Source organism: Prionailurus viverrinus, chromosome B3 (genome assembly GCF_022837055.1).
Source record: "Prionailurus viverrinus isolate Anna chromosome B3, UM_Priviv_1.0, whole genome shotgun sequence".
NCBI classification, from domain to species: domain Eukaryota; kingdom Metazoa; phylum Chordata; class Mammalia; order Carnivora; family Felidae; genus Prionailurus; species Prionailurus viverrinus.
The window spans coordinates 2,004,587-2,024,161 of NC_062566.1; the positions used below are offsets into that span (position 1 = coordinate 2,004,587).

The window sequence follows — 19,575 nt, forward strand, 5'->3', positions numbered from 1 at the left end:
CAGTCACCGGCTGACAACAGGGATGGCGTCTCATCCAATCGCGCGAAACATCGATCCGTCAAGGATCACAGTTTTCTGCGGCAGTGAAAGCTTCGCTTCTTAGACTTTCATGGAGCGGCAGGTTTCCTTTAGAAACGCAGGAAAATTCCTTCTTGAGTAACTATGATGCCACCTCGCAGGTTGTGATCCTAGAGCCCAAGGCCCTCAACAGACTCCACCCGTAGGGCAGTCATTCTCAAGGCTGCTGAGGGGGACTGGTTCGTGCACTTGCGCCTCCGATGAGGGCGGAACGCAGACCACAGTCAGCTCTCAGCTCCGCGGCGCTGCACGGAAACAGTGACCACGCCCACTCACCCTCCAGAAGACACTGGCCACCTTACTGTCTTAATTATACTTTTACCAATCAAGTAGACACTGCTCTGGAGCATAAAGTACCCTATCTATCATAATGAAGGGAGACGTGCCGGGAAGTGGGCAGAGAAAAAAGACCAGTTTGAGATCAGAACCGGTGACCAGCGAATTTACAGAGTCAATAAACACGAGCAGCTGATAAACAGTGGCTACTCTTAGAAAGGTTAGACTTTCTGGAAAACAAGGTCCATTTCCTGCTCCTGAGTACTGGACCAACTGTCAGCCAACTACGTACTGAGAAGGACCACAAAATGGATCTGACCCCTGGCGAGTCCTAGTAAGCAAATTCCGTTTAGTAAAGAACTTTAAGTAAAGGTAAGGATGATTGGTGGACAAAGACGGACCCTGGAGCCTAGTCCGGGAAAGACCAGAAAGGGGGGGAGGGGGGTGACCCAGCAATGGGACAGGCTTGCTCGGAGCAGAGGCCCACCTGCCCATCGGAGGTGCTGGGTTTAACTCCGTGGGATGGTGTCAGTGGTAGCCCATGCCTCTTCTGCTTTTTGAAAGACATAGCAGAGCCCTGAAGAATAAACTCAAGCTTGACAATACAACAGGGCAGTGGTTGGTCATACATTTTTAGAACCGGAAGCGATCGCCTTAAGGAGGCCAAGGCACATGGAAGATGAGCCTCTTTCCATCTGAACTAAATCACGGGGGTCTTGAATAGTTTGGATTCCGAATCTATTAGATCTTTCAGCAATTCCTGCCCGAAGGCACAATCCCTAACAAGAAGCTACAATCTCTGTCTCTACCCAGGTTAGAGAAAGTAAATGAATTTTCTCCACAGCCTCAGCTTGGTCATCTTAATGCAGTGCAAGTGGCCTCAAGGATGACAGCACTTGGCTCCTGGCCTCCGGGATGGGTGATCTGCTAGGGCAGAGACAGTGCAGGTGGACGGCATCTAAAAGTTGAATTAAACCTGGCCACTTGCCAACTAACCACCCACCCCCAGACACACACCCGTGTGTAAAAAACTCACCATCTGATGGCAGAAGACAGTGAGTAACACAGAGAGGGACCAACTCATCCCCGTTTGGCTGGTACCTCCCCTGTTTAACATCGAAAGCCCCACGTTCGAGGAAAGCCATCAGTCTTGGGAAAGCTGGGATGTGTGCTCAGCGTAGGCACAGAGGACAGTATCCCGGGCTTATTGGCAACTCTCGCCTTGACAGTTTGGGTTCGGGCCATCTCATCAGAAACACAAGCAATTTCAAGATGAAGTCACCCGAAAACATGACCTCACCGATGCTAACCATCAATAATCAGTCTCAGTAAAGACGATTTTGAGCCTTTCATCTTTCAAGTGCCCTCTTAAAATTTCCGGGTAAGTGTGTCTACATAAGAAGCACATTGTAGCGCTACAGATCGACTTATCAACTGCTAACGATTCACCACAAGAATCTAAGGAAATATTTGCACAGCTCTTAAAATGGGTAACTTAACAGGTCAATGAAACTAAGACACTTGGTAATTAGGAGTTTATCCTATAAAAAGCACAACGCTTTAGTGTTCGGCCAAGGAGGAAGGATCTAAATCCGATCTGGAATGTCTCTGTGAACAAGAGGGAATTAAGAGGAATTTAAGCCCAAGATAATGAAATTCTTTTCAACTTTAACTCACTATAAATAAGCTGTGCTGGTTCCAGAATTTCCACCCGGGAGGGGGCTGGGGGCAGCAATCCGACTGGAAGGGAGTGTGTGGAGCTACCTTTGCAGAGTGTTTTACTAAAGACTGAGCAAATATCAGTTGTCCATATGTAAGCCCCTCGCCCCCTAGCTTCCCTTCTGCCACTGCCACTGCCACTGCCACTGCAGATAGTCAGCCATATATATATATATTTAACGTTTATGCATTTTTTAAAGATTTTTTCAAAGTTTTTATTTATTGATTTTGAAAGAGAGCACAAGTGGGGGAAGGGCAGAGAGAGCGTGAGAGAGAATTCCAAGCAGGCTCCGTGTTGTCAGCACAGAGCCTGACGTGGAACTCGAACCCATGAACCGTTGAGATTGTGACCAGAGCTGAAGGTGGATGCTTAACTGACTGAGCCACCCAGGCACGCCTAACTGTTTATTCATTTTTGAGAGAGAGAGAGAAAGCGTGAGCGACAGAGGGGCAGAAAGACAGAGAAAGGGACAGAGGATCCGAAGTGGGCTCCTGAGCTGACAGCACAGAGCCCGATGAGGGGCTCAGACTCATGAGCCATGAGATCATGACCTGAGCTGAAGTCGGACGTTCAACGGACTGGGCCACCCAGGTGTCCCAAACAGACAGCCTTACAGAGAGCAAGGAATGAAATGGCAAGGATATAGGGTGTCCAATAACCCCATATATCGCGCTATATATGTGATCAGGATTAGTGCTTCTCTGGAGCGTACTTCTAATTATTTAGTACATCCTTGATACGCAAAAATAGTGTATCTTGCACATCTGTGACAAATACAGTATTTTTATATACAGAATTGGGCTTTTATTGAGAAGAGATAAAAGAGGAATGGATACTTACTGTCAGGAAGTAGAATATGTATGAAGCCATAGGGAGGGGGTTGATACTGTTTGAGAGAAAAAACCAGAAAGCAGATCTCTGCTTTGCTGTCTCAGAAATAACCAGGAGCCACAGCTGTGCATTACAAAAAAGTGCCTCTAGAAAATTTCTACAATGAAAACTTAAAAAAAAAATTTTTAATGTTTATTTTTGAGAGAGAGAGAGAGAGAGAGAGAGAGAGAGAGACAGAGAGAGAGAGACAGAGCATGAGTGGGGGAGGGGCAGAGAGAGAGGGAGACACAGAATCCGAAGCAGGCTCCAGGCTCTGAGCTGGCAGCACAGCTCCCGATGTGGGGCTCGAACTCACGGACCGCGAGATCATGACCTGAGCCGAAGTCGGACACTCAACCGACTGAGCCACCCAGATGCCCCTACGATGAAACGTGTTTAAAAATGACCCTTCTTTAAGATCTCCGACACGGGTATCAGAGAAGTAGATCCTCAAATGTTCGTTAACCAAGACTCACGGAAACCAAAGACATGGACGAATTATGACGAGCACAACATTTCCAACAGGAGCCTTGTTTGGAGTTTGTACCCTGGTGAGTGAGGAGGAGAGATGGGAAAAGCATAGTACGACATAAACCCATTAACCACCTAGGGAAAGGTCATGGCGTTTCTGCCATTCTCTTGCGAGTGTCTGAAGCAACTTCAAAGAGGAAATGCTCAGGGAGGGCACGACACAGGGCAGAGTCAGCTGCTGCTTCTGGCTCGGTGTTGGAATGGGTGTGGCTCTGATCTCCAAGTCTCAGGGATCTGTCGCCCCTACAGAGGACAATCATCCAGCTCCCGTGAGTACAGGTGTTAGCTGGCTGCAGAAGAGAGACTAGTCTCCAGGAGAGAAAGGACCCACGAACATATGGCTGTGGTTTCAATCACACTGCTTTCCTTCTCCGGACCCTGCGGGTTCTTACACGTCTCTTGTGCCCAGTGAAAGCCCCTCAACGATCTGTTTCCAGGCTTGTCTATTAGCTAAGCACTTGGCCCAGCTCCCAAATGCCTTCATCCTGAGCTACACCGCGACCCACACCGACAGGCCTGCTCATGAGTGACAAAGCAGAAGCCTGGCCTCCCACAGGGAATATAGAAATTTCAACAGCAGGCTTCCAGGGATGGGGCACCTGCTTCGTAGCTTCACTTCCCAACCAGGGCCTGGTGATGGAAACTTCGGCGGGGCCCGAGGGGAGGGTGGAGGCTGCAGACTGCTTTTATGCATATAGCTGGGGTTGCCCCGCTTTAATTTAAGACCGAAAAAACCCCCAAGGTGTCTTCTTTCAGAAACAGCATAAGTGACGTCCCCAAAACTACAGTTCTGTCAGGGTTAAAGGCACACCGATTCTCTGGAGCGCAACATCGCTCACCCACACCCATCAGTGGGAAACGAAAGACCAAAGAGCATTATACTTAAGACCAGCGCGCACTAGGGATCCTGTCCTGTCTCCTCACGAGTGTGGCTCTGCATTTGGGACACCCGTACCTTACAGATGAAGAAAAGAGATCGAAACGATTTCCCAGAAAACAAGGTGGAGTGTGTTGAATGGACACAGGAACCCCACGCTGGGGAAACACGCAGGTGGGAAGAGGGGGGGCTCGTTCTGACTGAAGAGGGGTGGGGAGACATCAGGAGAATTTCTCAGGATAGATGCCAGGAGAGAGGCACTCTGGTGGAGGGAGAAAGGAGGGGGGACCTGGGGATGGCCCGGGGTAAGAGCTCAGGAGGCAGGCACTCAGTGGGCCGCAGGAGAACGCCGCAGGTGGTGAGGCCGGACACGTAGGTTGGGGCCACACTGGTGTGTGGGGTGCCGGCCTGCTCCAGGAAGCCAATTCGGGTGGTACTGTGACACGTGGGTGGGTCAGAGGCAAGGAGGTGACTCCGGACACTCTGGGAAAAGCCCAAGGGAGTGGTAGTCACACGGGTGAATACGGATGTAAAAGGTCCTGACCTGTATACTTAAGGTTTGTGCATTTTACTATATGTAAATGATAGCTCAAAATACCCTTTGTACTTAGAGCGCGTAAAGAGAGGGAATGACCCATCCCCCTCTTTAGATTACATAACCTGTTGGGTTTTTCTGGGCCCTGGAGCCGGCTGGAAAATCTGGGAGAGAGATACGTTATTTCCAACTACCTTAAGGATAAAGTAGGTAAGTAGGAGATGCATTGTATAGGCGACTTGCTGAGTGGGTCACAACAGCACCTTTCCAGACTCTCTCTCTTATTTGTACTGAGTGTAAAGTGATCGGTTAGCACCGAAGTCAATGAGGGTGGGGGAGAGAAAGAGAGAGAATCAGCAACTACAGGAGAGGCTGAAGGAAGCCACAGTAAGACAGAGAACGGCAGGTCATTGGGAAAAAACTCCACCAAGACCGCGGAACTTCAAGCTTCTCATTCTTCATAGAAACCATTCTCACATGCTATTGCAACCTATGTTCCCAACAAGCCTAGAATGTGGGAATGAATTGTATTATAGCTATTATTCCTGTTTTGCAGATGAGGAAACAGACAAAAATACGAAGAAAAGGGAAACCTACTACATTCCTGAGATTATAACCTGTAAAAATTCCAGGGTATCTGGGTGGCTCAGTCGGTTAAGCGTCCAACTCTTGATTTTGGCTCAGGTCATGATCTCTCGGTTCGTGGGATAGAGCCCGGCATCAAGTTGTACATTGACAGCGGGAAGCCTGCTTGGGACTCTCTCTCTCTCTCCCTCTCTCTCTGGCCCTCCCCTGCTCATGTGGACTCTCTCTCTCTCTCTCTCTTGCTCTCAAAATAAATAAACTAAATAAACTGTAAAAATTCCTCTGGAAAACAGTTTGGCAAAATATGTAAAATTCCTTCAACTGAGTACTTCTTTTTATACAGCAAATATATTAACAAGAATTTACCCTAGGAAGCAATCAGATCTCTATATGCATCCACCATCGCAATGGTTATAATTACAAGGATGTAAAAAAGGAAAGAGAAATGCCCAATAAAATAGGAAACTGGTTAAATATGTTATGATGCTTCACACGATGAAATGGCATTACATTTATCGATGGAATTTTTTATATGAGATATGTTTCTAACTGAAACTTTCAAGTGGCCAGTTTGTATGGGTCAATCAATTATGTTACATAATAAACACATATGCACAAAAAACACCGGGGGAAAAAAAAGTCCTTATAAAAGCCAAAGCCCAAGGGGGCTACTGCCAGCCCATCCTAGAACATGGGGGACGGAAACAGGTAGGAGAAGGCAGATACACAAGAAAACCTTCTCTTTGCGTTCTCATCCTTACTCTAGAGCCAGGACCCCCACCCCCAGGGTCCTTCATCTAAGAGGACTTCTCTGATGCGTGGTTGACAACAGTGGTACTAGACGCAGGTTGCTCGTGCCGAAGGGCACCATGGGAGCGCTGCCTGTTTCATTTTACACAAAAGGAAGCCAAGGGCCAGGAAGGCTGTCGCTTGGTTCTGGTTTCCACAGCTCGTGTAGAAGTAGAAGACCGAGGTTTCCATCCCAGGCCAAATTTCAATTCACGGCTTTTTCTCTGTATCACTGCGGCCAACAGCCATTAGAAATTTGAATGGTTGACAGGATTCTCCAGCTGTTAAAAATCAAGTGTTAGAAAATACATAGCGGCATGGGCAAGTATCCATGGCATACTCAGTATTAAAGCAGGCCACCCAATGCTATACAGACAGACCCCTGATTTTGCGGGGGAAAGTCTCTGCAGAAGAAAAAAAACCCACAGGGATGATCACCCAAGGAGTAACGGGATGGAACTTTGAGTAGGAGACTGATAGATGATTTTCGTGTGGTTTACTTTACTTTTCAGTTTCAGAAAACGCATATGCATTAAACTTTTAATTCAGAAAAAAGTGGAGATTTGTAGCATCATCTAGATTTTCTCCCAATTCTGAACTGAGCTTTAGTCTGCCGGGTTTCACTGAAAGCAGACATTTCCTGAGAACAAAAAAAAAGTGAATCACTAGGTAAATATTGATCTGTTGCTTAGTGATCAAGAAACACATCATGCCGTGTTTTCCTCCAGACATTAAAAGATGCGTTTCTAATGTATCTTTGGATAGATTATCTTAAAACAGATTCAAAAACTAATGTTGAAACAGAGAAAAAAAATTTATTCTCATAACATGTTTTCAATCTTCACCTTTCATCAGCTTTTTTTTTTTTTTCCTATAGCAGAACAGCAGGGGGTTAAGATCTGATTCCACACCTAAGTCATAATAACCGGCTGCCTTCAGTCAGGTTAACCGAGTAACACCATTAGTTTGCGGGAAATCAGTTAACTGAACTTTCTAGCCCAGGCCATTGTTTGTGAAGGCTGCAGACGGGCTTCCGCTAGGAAAAAAAATCTTCAAAGTCTCAGGAGAAGCACTTTCACCCATAACAGACATGCTTCCTGTCCTCAGCTTCAAATACACGGGAGGCTGTTACAGAAATGTGACACAGAGGAAGAACATCAAGGACAGTGGCTCCCGACAGAGCGATGAAAATAGAAAGAGGGTCACGTGGGAATCGGAAGGCCGCTCTGGGGCCAGTCCTGCCGAAGGCTCTCATCTCGGGCCAGCCCCTTAGTGCTCTCTGCTCACTTCTCTGCACCTTGAGAAGAGTCTGTCCATCTCTCCATGGGTAAGAGGGGAACCAAGGCTGGATTCAGTTACCGTCTCTGCTACTGGGAAGTTTCCTCATCCTCAAAATGAGAGGAAAAACGAGTCCAACCTTAAAGTCATTAAGAGTAAATGAATAATGTCTACGAGAGACTCAGCAAATTTAAAATGCAGTAACATAGACAAAACAGGGTAACGTGAAACACTCTAGTGATAAGCTACATGAGAGCAGGGTGTAGTTATTTCTAAGATTAGAACCTAAATAAAAAGTAAGAGGTTAGTTAGGGCGCCCGGGTGGCTCAATCAGTTGCGCGTCCGACTTTGGCTCAGGTCACGATCTCACGGGTTGTGAGTTCGAGCCCCACACTGGCCTCCTGCTGTCGGCACAGAACCCGCTTTAGATCCTCTGTTTCCCTCTCTCTCTGCCCCTCCCCTGTTCACTCTCTCTCTCTCTCAAAATAAATAAACATTAAAAAAAAAAAAAGGTTACAAGATGGAGGGGAAAAAGTGAACCCTTTTGTTCTTTGATCATTTGTCATGTTCAAGTCAGAGAGCTCGGGTGTTTAGAATTTAACTGTTTAAGTAACGTTCCTACATGCTCGGAGAAGGCTGGTCCCATTCTCAAAGGGACGGGTCTTGGAAGGAAACAGTCTTTGGGGAACTACCTTCAAACTGTGGGTAAGTAACTGAGGCTGATCTCCACCACTCCCTAATTTGGGTTTCACCAGGAGGGAGCGTGTGGCTGGTTAATGACAGGGGTGGTGTCACAGTGGGGGTCCCATGGAGGTCTGTGGCCGGGGATCCACTTCCACACCAGGAGAGTGGGTGGGGCCATCTCAACGGGACGTCATATGGTGCCACACCCCAGGCTGAGGGAGAGAGCATGCCAGAGAGGAAAAAGAACAAAGAGAACTGTTGGGTTTAATGTTTCTAGGTTATTTTTTAAAGGAAAACACGGAAAGAGGTAAAAATCTGCTATAATCAACTTTTTTTTTTTTTTTTTTAAGCTTGGAACTATTATTATGGAATCAAACCATATGTGATGTTTTTCCAGAGCCTGGAAAACAGCAGCTTTTCTGTGGCCTCCTCTAGTTACTCAGGAACCAACGCTGGGTAGAAATTTGCACTCATCTAATCTACACATTAGCTTACCTAGTTACTTAATACCTTCATTTTTTTCTCTAAAAATAAGATGGCGAGGAACTTGGTCTAGCTGGGTCCCGCTCAATATGAAAATAGGTGCCAATGGTATTGGCCAGTCCAGACTAGTGAATTCTCTAAGTAGTGAAGGGGCGCCTGGGTGGCCCAGTTGGTTAAGCGTCCGACTTTGGCTCAGGTTACGATCTCATGGTTTGTGAGTTGGAGCCCCATGTCGGGCTCACTGCTGTCAGTGCAGAGCCTGCTTCGGATCCTCTCTCTCTCTCTCTCTCTCTCTGTCTGTCTGCCCCTCCCCTGCTCATGCTCTCTCTCTCTCTCAAAAAAAAAAAAAAAAAAAAGAATAAACATTAAAATAATAATAAATTAAGTGGCGAAGAAAAATGCCGGCCGATTTGGAAAGCACACGGATTCTGTGCACAGCCCTCAGGGAGGAGAGCTTTCTCACCGCAAACGCTGCTGAATACGAACGACTTTCCTACTGCCCACTTGTCCCGTCCCCCTGTGGTGATGTGAAGGCCCCTTAGCGGTTCCAAATTCGACATGATGACATCTGTACCGTATGTGACACTCCGCAAGTATCAGGCGACACGACTTGAGTTCTGAGTCACTCTCAACTTAACTTTTGGGGCCTGGCGTCACTGTTGCAACAAAGAAAACACGCGAACACCCCAAACACACAGAGTCCACAAGGGCAGCTCGTTGCCCTCGGCTAAGAGCAAGTAAAAATCAACTAGAGAATCACACAAGACAAAGCAAGGGCCCAAACTCTCAGATGGGTCTGTGGCCCATCTGTCCACTCTTAGAAGAAGATCATTTGCCCGATGTCACCGACCCCCTAGAGGGGGTGAGAGGCGCTGTCGGGAGAGAGGGAAAGCTTCTACCACCGTCCACTGAGTATCAGCAACTCCGAGTATCAGAAACTCGAGTTGCCGCGCCGAGGGGACGCGGTTCAGGAAGACGGCTCCGCCGGCAGCTTCCATCGGATGAGGTGCACCCGGCAGAATAGAATCGGCGGCAAGAGGCACAGGTGGTGAAGCAGCAAGAAGGAGAAAGCGGGAAGGGATTCAGACCCAGCAGAGCAAGGGGCGCTTCGTGCCCCACGTGTGGCCCGAGCCCTAAAGGAAGACAGGGCTGTTCGGAAGACGTCACCAGGGAAAAATAACACCACGCGCCTCTTGAAGGCAGGTGTGACGGAACGCAGACTGCCGCTTCTTCGCCATCAGGTTCCTCTGTCAGAAGCAGCGTTCACCCTTGGCACCTCCCATCTACAGGCCCGGGCCTCGGGCAGGGAGACCTGGCTCCCTCACCACGCAAGTATTCTCTTGGCTACTATTCAGTACTTTTCAATGACGGAGGTGGAGAGTACCCAGCTAGGAAGTCCGTGCTTTTTTGCTCAGTAATTATTTTCGGTAAGCACAGTTCCTCCGACTGAGGACGGACAACAGCACACTTGGTAAAGGGCTAGAAGACGACCTAAACGTGACGACTGCTTTCCGCAAGGCTCTCGTCATGGACGCCGACACCACAGTGAGGGAGGGAAGCTTCTAGGCAACGAAGATCCGACCCTGTCTCCTACCCTCCAGGATTCAAACACCAGATGTGTACTGAGACTGTGGCGGTTTTGACACCAATGACCCTATCCTACGTGGATGCCTTGAGGACAAATTGTGACAAGATTCTCTGAACACTGCACCAGCCAAACAGATTAGCAGATGGGCATACGGTGGGCGCGAGGTCTACTCACTCTTTGGTCAGAAGAGGACAGGACTTGAGCAGAAAGCGCGAGAGCCCCGAGTCCTGGAAGTAGAGGTCAGGCGGGGCCGTGGGGCTCTTCAGATTCAAACACCGGACGATCACATATAACACGGCAGCCACTGCGGCCAGCTTCACCCCGTCAAACACGGCCGGGAGCTCGGGGGTCTCCAGCATGGCATTCATCTTGATCTGGGGAGAAGCACACGTCTGGGGTCAGAAGCACAGTGAGGAGGGGAGGAGCCACCACACTAAGAGGCAAAGCCAGCGATGAGATGTCCATAGCGTCCCCGGGGCGACTGCCATCGGGGCCTTCGAGCCATCACCGGGACTGGCGACAACCCAAATCACACACAGTCCCGAGCACTGATAAACTGGGTAGGGTTTTTGGTTGTTTTTAATCTAACGAGCACTTCGAAGATAAGCAACTTAGAAAATGCTGACAAGAACATCCTTTGGGGAGCAGGGGAAAGTCCAGCCAGAGACTGGGGGCGGCACGCTGGTTTCTGTGGACCGGCGGCCGTGAATCGCTCCGCACCAGGTGTGTGCGAAGCGACATGGTGACGGCCTGGAACAGAGACCGGGACGGATGCTACTGCCTACACATGTGACTATCGCGTCCTCGGGCCCCACCCCCTATTTTCAGACCAGGAGGGGAGAAAGCGACCTGGGCGTGACTCAGCCATCTGCTCCTCGGGGGCAGCCCCGGTGCTGGGGTCAAGTTCAGACTCGGCCCAGGTGGCAGGGATCTTTGACCCTGGGGGTTTCAGGTAGTGTGAGATGCAACTTGGCCAATTTTTTCCCCCCCAAGGGTGCCTGACTACAACCATTCGTCCCCAAATCAGGGTAAAAGTGGACCGCCAGACCAAAACCAAAATTCGGGAGTGTGGAAAATGTGTATGCAGATTTGGCTTTTCCCCCAAGCTCTCCTAATAGTTTATCTTTTGTGGTAGCTTTACCTTACATACAACACACACACACATACACACACAAAAACCTTCCAAACACAGAAAACCAAACATCAACAACAACAAGGGCAACAGAAACAAAAATCCAGTCTTTGCCTTGCTGCTCGGAAGAAAAACAGCACATTAGCTGTTACCTTAAAAATCAGGGAAGCCACAAGCTAACAAAAAGGAGAAAATGGTAACTCACAGCCAAGGTAGCTATGGCAACAGCTTCCCTGGAATGGCGTCTACTAGCCTCTGCTAAAAACAGTCAGCAGAGAACTCCGGTGGCCAACAGCACAGGCAGAAGGGGCAAGACACAACAATCTCCCGAAAATGTGTGTGGCATAACCGGATGAACTCCCTAGAGACCCCCTTTTCTTCTTTACCCCAGAAACCCTTTTCAAAGGTCAAGGTGACTCTGGCAAATGCAGGACCCGAACATACTGCTGATGATTTCTGGCAGGGGTTCCAACTCAGTAAGAAAGGCCATCAAGGATCACGGCTCAACTAGCCTTCCACCGTCAGGGCAAGAAAATAATTTTCAAACATCCAACATGGGGCGCCTGGGTGGCTCAGTTGGTTTAGTGACCAATTCTTGATTTCGGGTCAGGTCATGATCTCATGGTTCCCCGTGTGGATTCCTGGTTCCCTGCTTGGGATTCTCTCCCTCCTTCTCTCTCTGTCCCTCCTCCGCTCGCTCATTCTCTGTCTCTCTCAAAATACATAAATAAAAACCTAAAAAAACTTAAAAAAAAATTTATCCAGCACAATGTTGAATTAAGGCTAGATCTCAAAATATACTTTCAGCTGTATTAACCTTTGAACCTTTATGATCAGACAGTTGCCTTAAAACCTAACTTCTGGACCCGTGTCACCTCACTCCTGGGGCCATGTCTCCTAAAGTCTACTTATAAACCCCTAAGACAGGATTCTTAACTTGGGGTCTGTGGGTCCCCTACCATACTCTAGGGTCCAGGAACACCCTAAAATTCTATGTGAAGGTTTGTGTGTACACCACAAAAGCTTTCTGTGGTGAGGATCTGCAGATTTAATCAGGTTCTCCATGGGGTTTGCAGCCTCAAAACATACACAGCACCACAAAGCGTTCCACAGCGCTGGTCCCTCAATTCACCGCAACCCTGCCACCTAAGCCGGTCGAGCCGGCAGGAGACAAATTTCCAAGATGCTGCTGCTCACTAACACGGGTTTTTATGTCTAGTGAGCAAAGGGCCCAAAACAAGATCCAGCAGGAGTTCCAAAGTCTCTCTGACACAATGCTGGTAACGTGGCTCTTTCTTGTCCCCTTTGTTGAGAAGAGAACAGACAGATGCAGCAGGTGGCTTTACCAGTTTCCTTGTGGGTCAAGAACTGAAATTTTATTGGGGCGCCTGGGTGGCGCAGTCGGTTAAGCGTCCGACTTCAGCCAGGTCACGATCTCGCGGTCCGTGAGTTCGAGCCCCGCGTCGGGCTCTGGGCTGATGGCTCAGAGCCTGGAGCCTGCTTCCGATTCTGTGTCTCCCTCTCTCTCTGCCCCTCCCCCATTCATGCTTTGTCTCTCTCTGTCCCAAAAATAAATAAACGTTGGAAAAAAAAAATTTAAAAAAAAGAACTGAAATTTTATTGAATTAAGAAAATAAACCCCTCCCTCCCCACTTCCTCTCACTGCTTACTCACATAAAGGGAGGAGAAGCAAAAATAAAAGTCTGGGCCATACATACCTCTATGCCCCTTGTTCCTCTCTACTGAGAATATTAACTGTCCTTGAAGAGTTGTCCAGCGGGGCCGCTCAGGTCCGATCTCTTATTCAAATTAACCTAAAAGCTGAAAAGATGAGATGGTCAGGTTCTAAAGGATGAGAAAGAGGCAATTTAATTAAAATGAAAGCACAGGCGAAGTTTCTCTTCCTTTCGAGTCTTTACGGAAAAAGGCAATTTCGTTCATTAACACGGGTGCCACACTCTCGGCCGCTTGGCCGTTGGCACAAACCTGCCGGGGAAAATCTTCGTGGAGCCACACACTGACGGGCTCTCTCTGGTCTCCAGGACAAGTTACCTGCTGCGTTCAGAACTCCGGCTAAGGCAAACCCACACGGCTCTCACGCTTTATCTCCTAACATCATCTTCAGAAGCAACTGACGGGTATCACCTGGGTGACCGAGGCAATAACTCAGCAAGGCCTTAGGTCAAGACAGCAGTCAATTGACTCGTTCCTTCTCTCCCAAACATACAGCAACAACAGAAAAAAATGTCACAAGGCTAAGGGCGTGGACGGGCTCAGAAACCCCGTACCAGGAACAGCACAGCACTGGAAGCCTGTGGTGGGAAAGCCACATTGCCTGCCGGGTCCGCATCGGGGCTGGGGGCCGGGGGCCGGCTGTGGAGGGGAGCCAAGAGCTAAACGTGCTCCCTGTGAGTGGGGACCCAGAGCCGGGCCCAGTGCTCTGAGAATGCATGGCTTCCAAAGCAGCAGGGGAAACAGGAAAGAGAAAGGGGTGGGGGTGGAGGGGCCAGCCAGTGTTTACACAGTGCGATCTACGTGCCAGGCTCTGTCCCTGGGACATTCCACGCACACCAGCGCGTTGCATCCTTGCTGCACACTGTGAAGTGGGTACTATTATTATCCCCATTTCACAGATGAGGAAACCGAGGCATAGAAAATTTGAGCAACTTGTCCACGGCCACCCAGCGATTAGGGAGAGAAACCAGGATTCGTATCTGGCTCCAGAGGCCCTCCTTCTAGCCACCATGCTGTACGATCTGAAAGGAAGAAAAGACAGAGAGAGAGGAGCAGGCAAGAAAGAAAAAGGACAAGGCCGAAAACGCAGAGGAGACACCAGCGGCTTGCCCAAAGTCACACAGCGGTGAGACAGACAGCAGAGCTGGGAACCCAGCCCAGTGTTCTCCGGTTCCACCACGCTGAAATGACTTCAACCGGAAATGAAAGCCGGTTGAAGGGGGGACCCAATTAACCTTCAGAGTAGCCTTGCTCAACCTCAGATTTTTATTATTTCTTCTTATTCTGAGACAAATTAGCCACGGAGGGCCAGGCTTTGTTGAGGTGGGGACCGAAGAGCAAAGTCCTCAGCCACATCACAGCGTGCCTGACCTTTCCCGGGCTCGGCTGCCAACTGGAAAACGGGACGGGACAGACCAAAGATCCTCTAGCAGAAGCCCACCGGATGACGCTGCCTGTGGCTGGCATTTTAAAAAATGAGTTTATTGACTGCCAACTTATAAACAGCAGGAGATTTCAGATAAAAAAATCTGAATCTCTGGTGTCTCTTGGGAAAAAAAAAAAAAAATCACGGCGCCTGGATGGCTCAGTTGGTCAAACGTCCGACTTCAGCTCAGGTCATGATCTCACAGTTCATGAGTTCGAGCCCTGCGTCGTGCTCTCTGCTGTCAGCACAGAGCCTGCTTCAGATCCTCTGTCCCCATCTCTCTGCCCCTCTCCAGCTTGCTCACGTGTGCACTCTCTCTCTCTCTCTCTCTCAGAAATAAATAAACATTAAAAAAAGAAAAAAAATTGTAAGATTTGGCAACGCTGAGCTTGTGTTCTCACTTGGCAACGATGGATGGAGCTGAGAGGGGGCCGCCCCCTCCAGATGAGGCCTCTCCATCATGGTCCGCAACACTGATCCCCCACCCCCCGCCCCCCGCCGCCTGCTTAATCATTCAGGATGTCTGAGTGGTTCCTACGGGCATCAGAATACGCTACCCGTGGAGAAACCTGCATAACATCCCTCTGGCCCTGGATAACTCTGTATTGACTGAATATTCAAAACATACACCATCAGCATACGTATAAATAATAAACTCACAGAAAAACTATGGAAGGGCGGAGTGGCACTTACGATGTAGTGTGTTTTGTTGTTATTCACACTGATGTTGACCTAAGCCTTGACTTTTCCCACAAACTATCTGAGACGGATTCAAGAAAACACTGAACAGATATGCATGGAGAACGATCCAGAAATGTAGCAGATGGCTCACTGCTTCCCAGAAGGAAGTCTCCCCTTCTTCCTTGTAACAGAGACCTGTAAAATGGTCCTGCCTCCTGGGAAAAAACTACAGCTGCCCTTGCAGGTTGGTGAGTCAACATGACTAAATTCTAGCCAATTCTGAAGGCGCTGGTCTGATTTCTCCGAAGACTCCCTAAAAGGCAGGGAGTTAACTCTTTTTCCATCCTTCTCCCTTCCAGCATCCCTGGAATGTAGGCAACATGGCTGCACCCCCAGCAGCCATCTTGGGCCATGAAGTGACCTTGAGGTCATTCTAGAAGCCACATTAAGATGACAACAGAGTAGAAAGACAGAAGCCTGGGGTCCCTGATGATTTCATGGCGCCGTTGTATCAGACCTGTACTGCCTACCTCCAGGTTTCTTTTATGTGAGAGAATAATCCCTTGCATGTTTAAGCCATTGTTACTTCTAGAATCTCTGGTCTGCAATTTCCAATGCTACAGAATGAAATACTCTTTTTTTTAATGTTTATTTTTGAGAGAGAGAGAGAGAGAAAGGGTTTGAGCAGAGAAGAGGTAGAGACAGAGGGAGACACAAGATCTGAAGCAGGCTCCAGGCTCCGAGCTGTCAGCACAGAGGCTCGAACTCACAAAACGTGAGATCATGACCTGAACCGAGTCAGACGCTTAACCAAATGAGCCACCCAGGTGCCCCCAGAAGGAAATATTATATGCTCAAATCTTTCCAGATGCTACGATCACTGGGTTATTAGAGTATAGGCACTTTTTCTTCTCTTTTCCAAAATTCATAACAATAATAAATATTTTTATTAGGGGAAGAAAGCTTTAAAATAGCAACTAATAAAATCTTAAGAAGAAAGTAAGACTATCTAGACAAGAAAAATACCTCTTCAATGTACACGATTATGTATGGGAGCAAGCCTAGAAATGGACCTGAGCTTTCTGAATGCGAAAGGAAAAACGGAAACCCAGTCAAACCTATGGTTCTCCAAAATCGAAAGAAACAGAATATGTACTGTGCTCTTATCCCAGAAAGCATGACAGATATGAAGGGGAAGCAGGGTTTTTCTGGCACCAGAGTTATTTAAAAAGAGCCTCTGCGGGACTTTATATAAGGGGACCTTGAGTGATGTGATAGGCAATGTCCTCCTACAACTTTTTTTTAATAGCAAATGCAGCAGAGAATTAATTTCCGCAACCCTCAAAAAATGCCAAGGTTTTAAACTGAATTCAATTCAGTGAAGGCAACCCTATGAAGGATTTTAATTATTACCGTCCAGATATGCACCCTTGATCCAAGCCTTGGACTTGAAGTCCCAAGGAGCAGGGTGTCCCCAGGGCCACCTCTCTTGAACTTCAGTGGCTCAAGGACCCGACCACTGTACTAAGCATTGCGTAGGACCGCGACGAAGTAGAACTCTCATTTTAACTGGGGAGAAAAGAGGCTTATCTTTTTTTTAAATTTTATTTTAATTCCAGTATAGTTAACATACAGTGTTTACATTAGGTTCAGGTGCACAAAACAGTGATTCAACACTTCGGTACATCACCCAATGTACTCCTTAGTCCTCAACCCATTTCCCTCACCCCCCCACCTTCCTTCTGGTGACCAACAGCATGTTCTCTAGAGTTAAGAGTCTGTTTCTTGGTTTGTCTCTTTTTTTCCCCTTTGCTTGTTTTTTTTTTTTTTAAGTGTATTTATTTTGAGAGAGAGAAAGAGCGAGCTTGAATGGGGGGGTGGTGGGGAGAGAGGGGGAGGGAAAGAATCTCAAGCAGGCTCCAGGCCATCAGTGCAGAGCCTGACTCGAGGCTCAATCTCACAAACCATGAGATCATGACCTGAGCTGAAATCAAGAGTCGGATGCTTAACCGACTGAGCCACCCAGGCGCCCCTGGTATTTGTCTTTCTCTGACTTATTTTGCTTAGCATGCTACTATAAACATAGGGGTGCATCTATCCCTTTGAATTAGTGTTTTTGTACTTTGGGGGATAAATACCCGCCAGTGCAATTACCAGATTGTTAAGGTAGTTCTATTTTAAAAACTTTTTTTAATGTTTACTTATTTATTTTGAGGGAGAGACAGAGCACGAGCAGGGGAGGAGCAGAGAGAGGGAGAGAGAGAATCCCAAGCACCGTGAGGCTCAAACTCATGAACCGCAAGATCGTGGCCTGAGCCGAAACCAAGAGTCGGGTGCTTAATCGACTGGGCCACCCAGGTGCCCCGGTCGCTCTCGTTTTAACTTTCTGCGGAACCTCCATACTGTTTTCCACAGTGGCTGCACCACTTTGCGTTCCCACTGCACTGTTGTGCAACAAGAGTTTGAAAAGAAGTTTATCTTAAGGCTGTCTATACTTTAGGAACTTGGGGACGAGAATAAATTCGCCTAGGAAAAAATTAACCAGGGAAGGACTTATGGAGCAGCTAGATCTAGAACTGGGACTTGAGTACAGAATTTAAGAAGACATATGTGTAAGTGTGAGAGAGGACGTGTGTGCGCGCAGTATATGTGTATTATACATATATATAAAAATACATATTTAACACATATATTAAATACGTATGAATATGTGTGCATAAAACCAGGCATTAATTAACTGGCAACTTCAGAACAAAACTCCTGACATTCATTTTAATTTACCTTGCTGCATTTCATTTCATGGCGCTCTCGCTTTCCAAGTTCAATCTGCCACAAAGGATTAATATTCTGAACTTGTTCCAGACATGGCAAACTACGCTGCGGTTGTACTATTTCGTGTGCCCCTTCCTCCCTTTTCTGGGCAGGCGAAATCTGGTTAATAGGAACATCAGGCGGCCCAGGTGGGGAAAAGAAGCCACACAGAAGGTGGGGAGGTGGGGGTGGGGGCCGGGTATTGTGCCAGAGGGAAAGGAAGCATCTCCCCGCCCCCACCCCACCTCCAATCTCCGGGAAAAGAAGGGCTGGGCTTACCGCAGACCTGATGGGTCGGTCCTCAGCCAGAGAGCCGCACACCTCTCCCGCCCCCACCAGTCGTTTTGAGTGGATTTACTCGTAAAATGCTGTAACTGATCGTTAAAACCGCGCGTGTAGTCTCTCCGTTAAGAAGGAAACCCACGTACGAGGTGCTGCAAAATGCCCACGAGCAAAGGAACTTTCAGGGGTGCCTCAGTCTCTACGACACGCTTGACTAGTAGTAGTTCCACCACTGCTCTCCCAAGGCCAAGGCCGTTATTTTGAGACGGACACACAGATGCAGTGAGACGGCCAGCCGGCCGTGGCTATGGGGCTGGGAGAAGCTCCAGTCTTGGGGTTCTGAGACCTGGGTCCTAGTGCCTGCCCTGCTCGTCCTATCTAGTGACCTTGAATAAGTCCCTTAACCTTTCTGGGCCCCAAAGGCCTCCTCTGTAAAATAAGAGGGTTAGGTTAGAAGCAGATGATGCCAAAGGTCTCCTACAGCTCAAAATTTCTGAGATTCTAGGGATAGAATTGCAGTCCGTGGCTAATAGGCACAGGAAAAACTCTCCGTGCTCTGTAACAAGAGACAGCCCCTGTTGCCGGCTGACTTTGTGCATCATTAACACGACTCGCAACAGCAACAGCCCTTATGGCCTTTGTTCTTCCTTCAAGTAAGTTCAACATTTGTAGCTGTGCCATTTATGCCCGTAGTTCTGTCACAGTCCCTCCACCTGCGTGGGTGAATGACGATTTCAGCCTTGGAATATTAATGTTCACTGATAACACAAAGGAAGGAAAGAAAAAACCGAGCAGAGACTTCAAACACAGAAAACTCATTACACGGTGTGGTGGGATACGTAGTGTAGCCCCCCCCCCCCCCCCCCACCAAATTCCCAACCGTCTGGGACCTGTGAATGTGACCTCCTTTGGATATCAGTTCTTGGCAGATGTCATTTAGATAGGGGGTCACACTGATTGGAGTTGGCCCTAACTCCACGTCTGGGGTCCTGGTAAGGAGCAGGAAGTTTGCACACAGAGATACAGACACGCAGAGAAGACCTTTTAAAGGTGGACAGAAACAGAGGGGCGCCTGGAAGCTCAGTCAGTTAAGTGGCCGACTCTTGGTTGCCTCTCGGGTCATGATCTCACAGTTTGTGAGCTGGAGCCCTACGTCAGGCTCTGCGCGGACAGCATGGAGCCTGCCTGGGATTCTCTCTCTCCCTCTCCCTCTGA

General features: G+C 48.2%; 1 protein-coding gene across 3 annotated transcripts in view; it reads right to left on the reverse strand.

Annotated features, from left to right (window-relative positions):
- The window catches only part of ABHD2 (abhydrolase domain containing 2, acylglycerol lipase), a 106,265-nt gene that overhangs the window by 68,986 nt on the left and 17,704 nt on the right, over positions 1-19,575 (reverse strand). For all 3 annotated transcript variants that reach the window (XM_047863300.1, XM_047863298.1, XM_047863299.1), the window contains 2 exons: positions 13,145-13,247; positions 10,469-10,668 (listed from right to left, as the gene is read on the reverse strand). In XM_047863300.1, coding sequence (XP_047719256.1) covers positions 10,469-10,662 — 194 coding nt within the window. In that variant the 5' untranslated portion in view covers positions 10,663-10,668; positions 13,145-13,247. The remainder of the gene's footprint in view (positions 1-10,468; positions 10,669-13,144; positions 13,248-19,575) is intronic.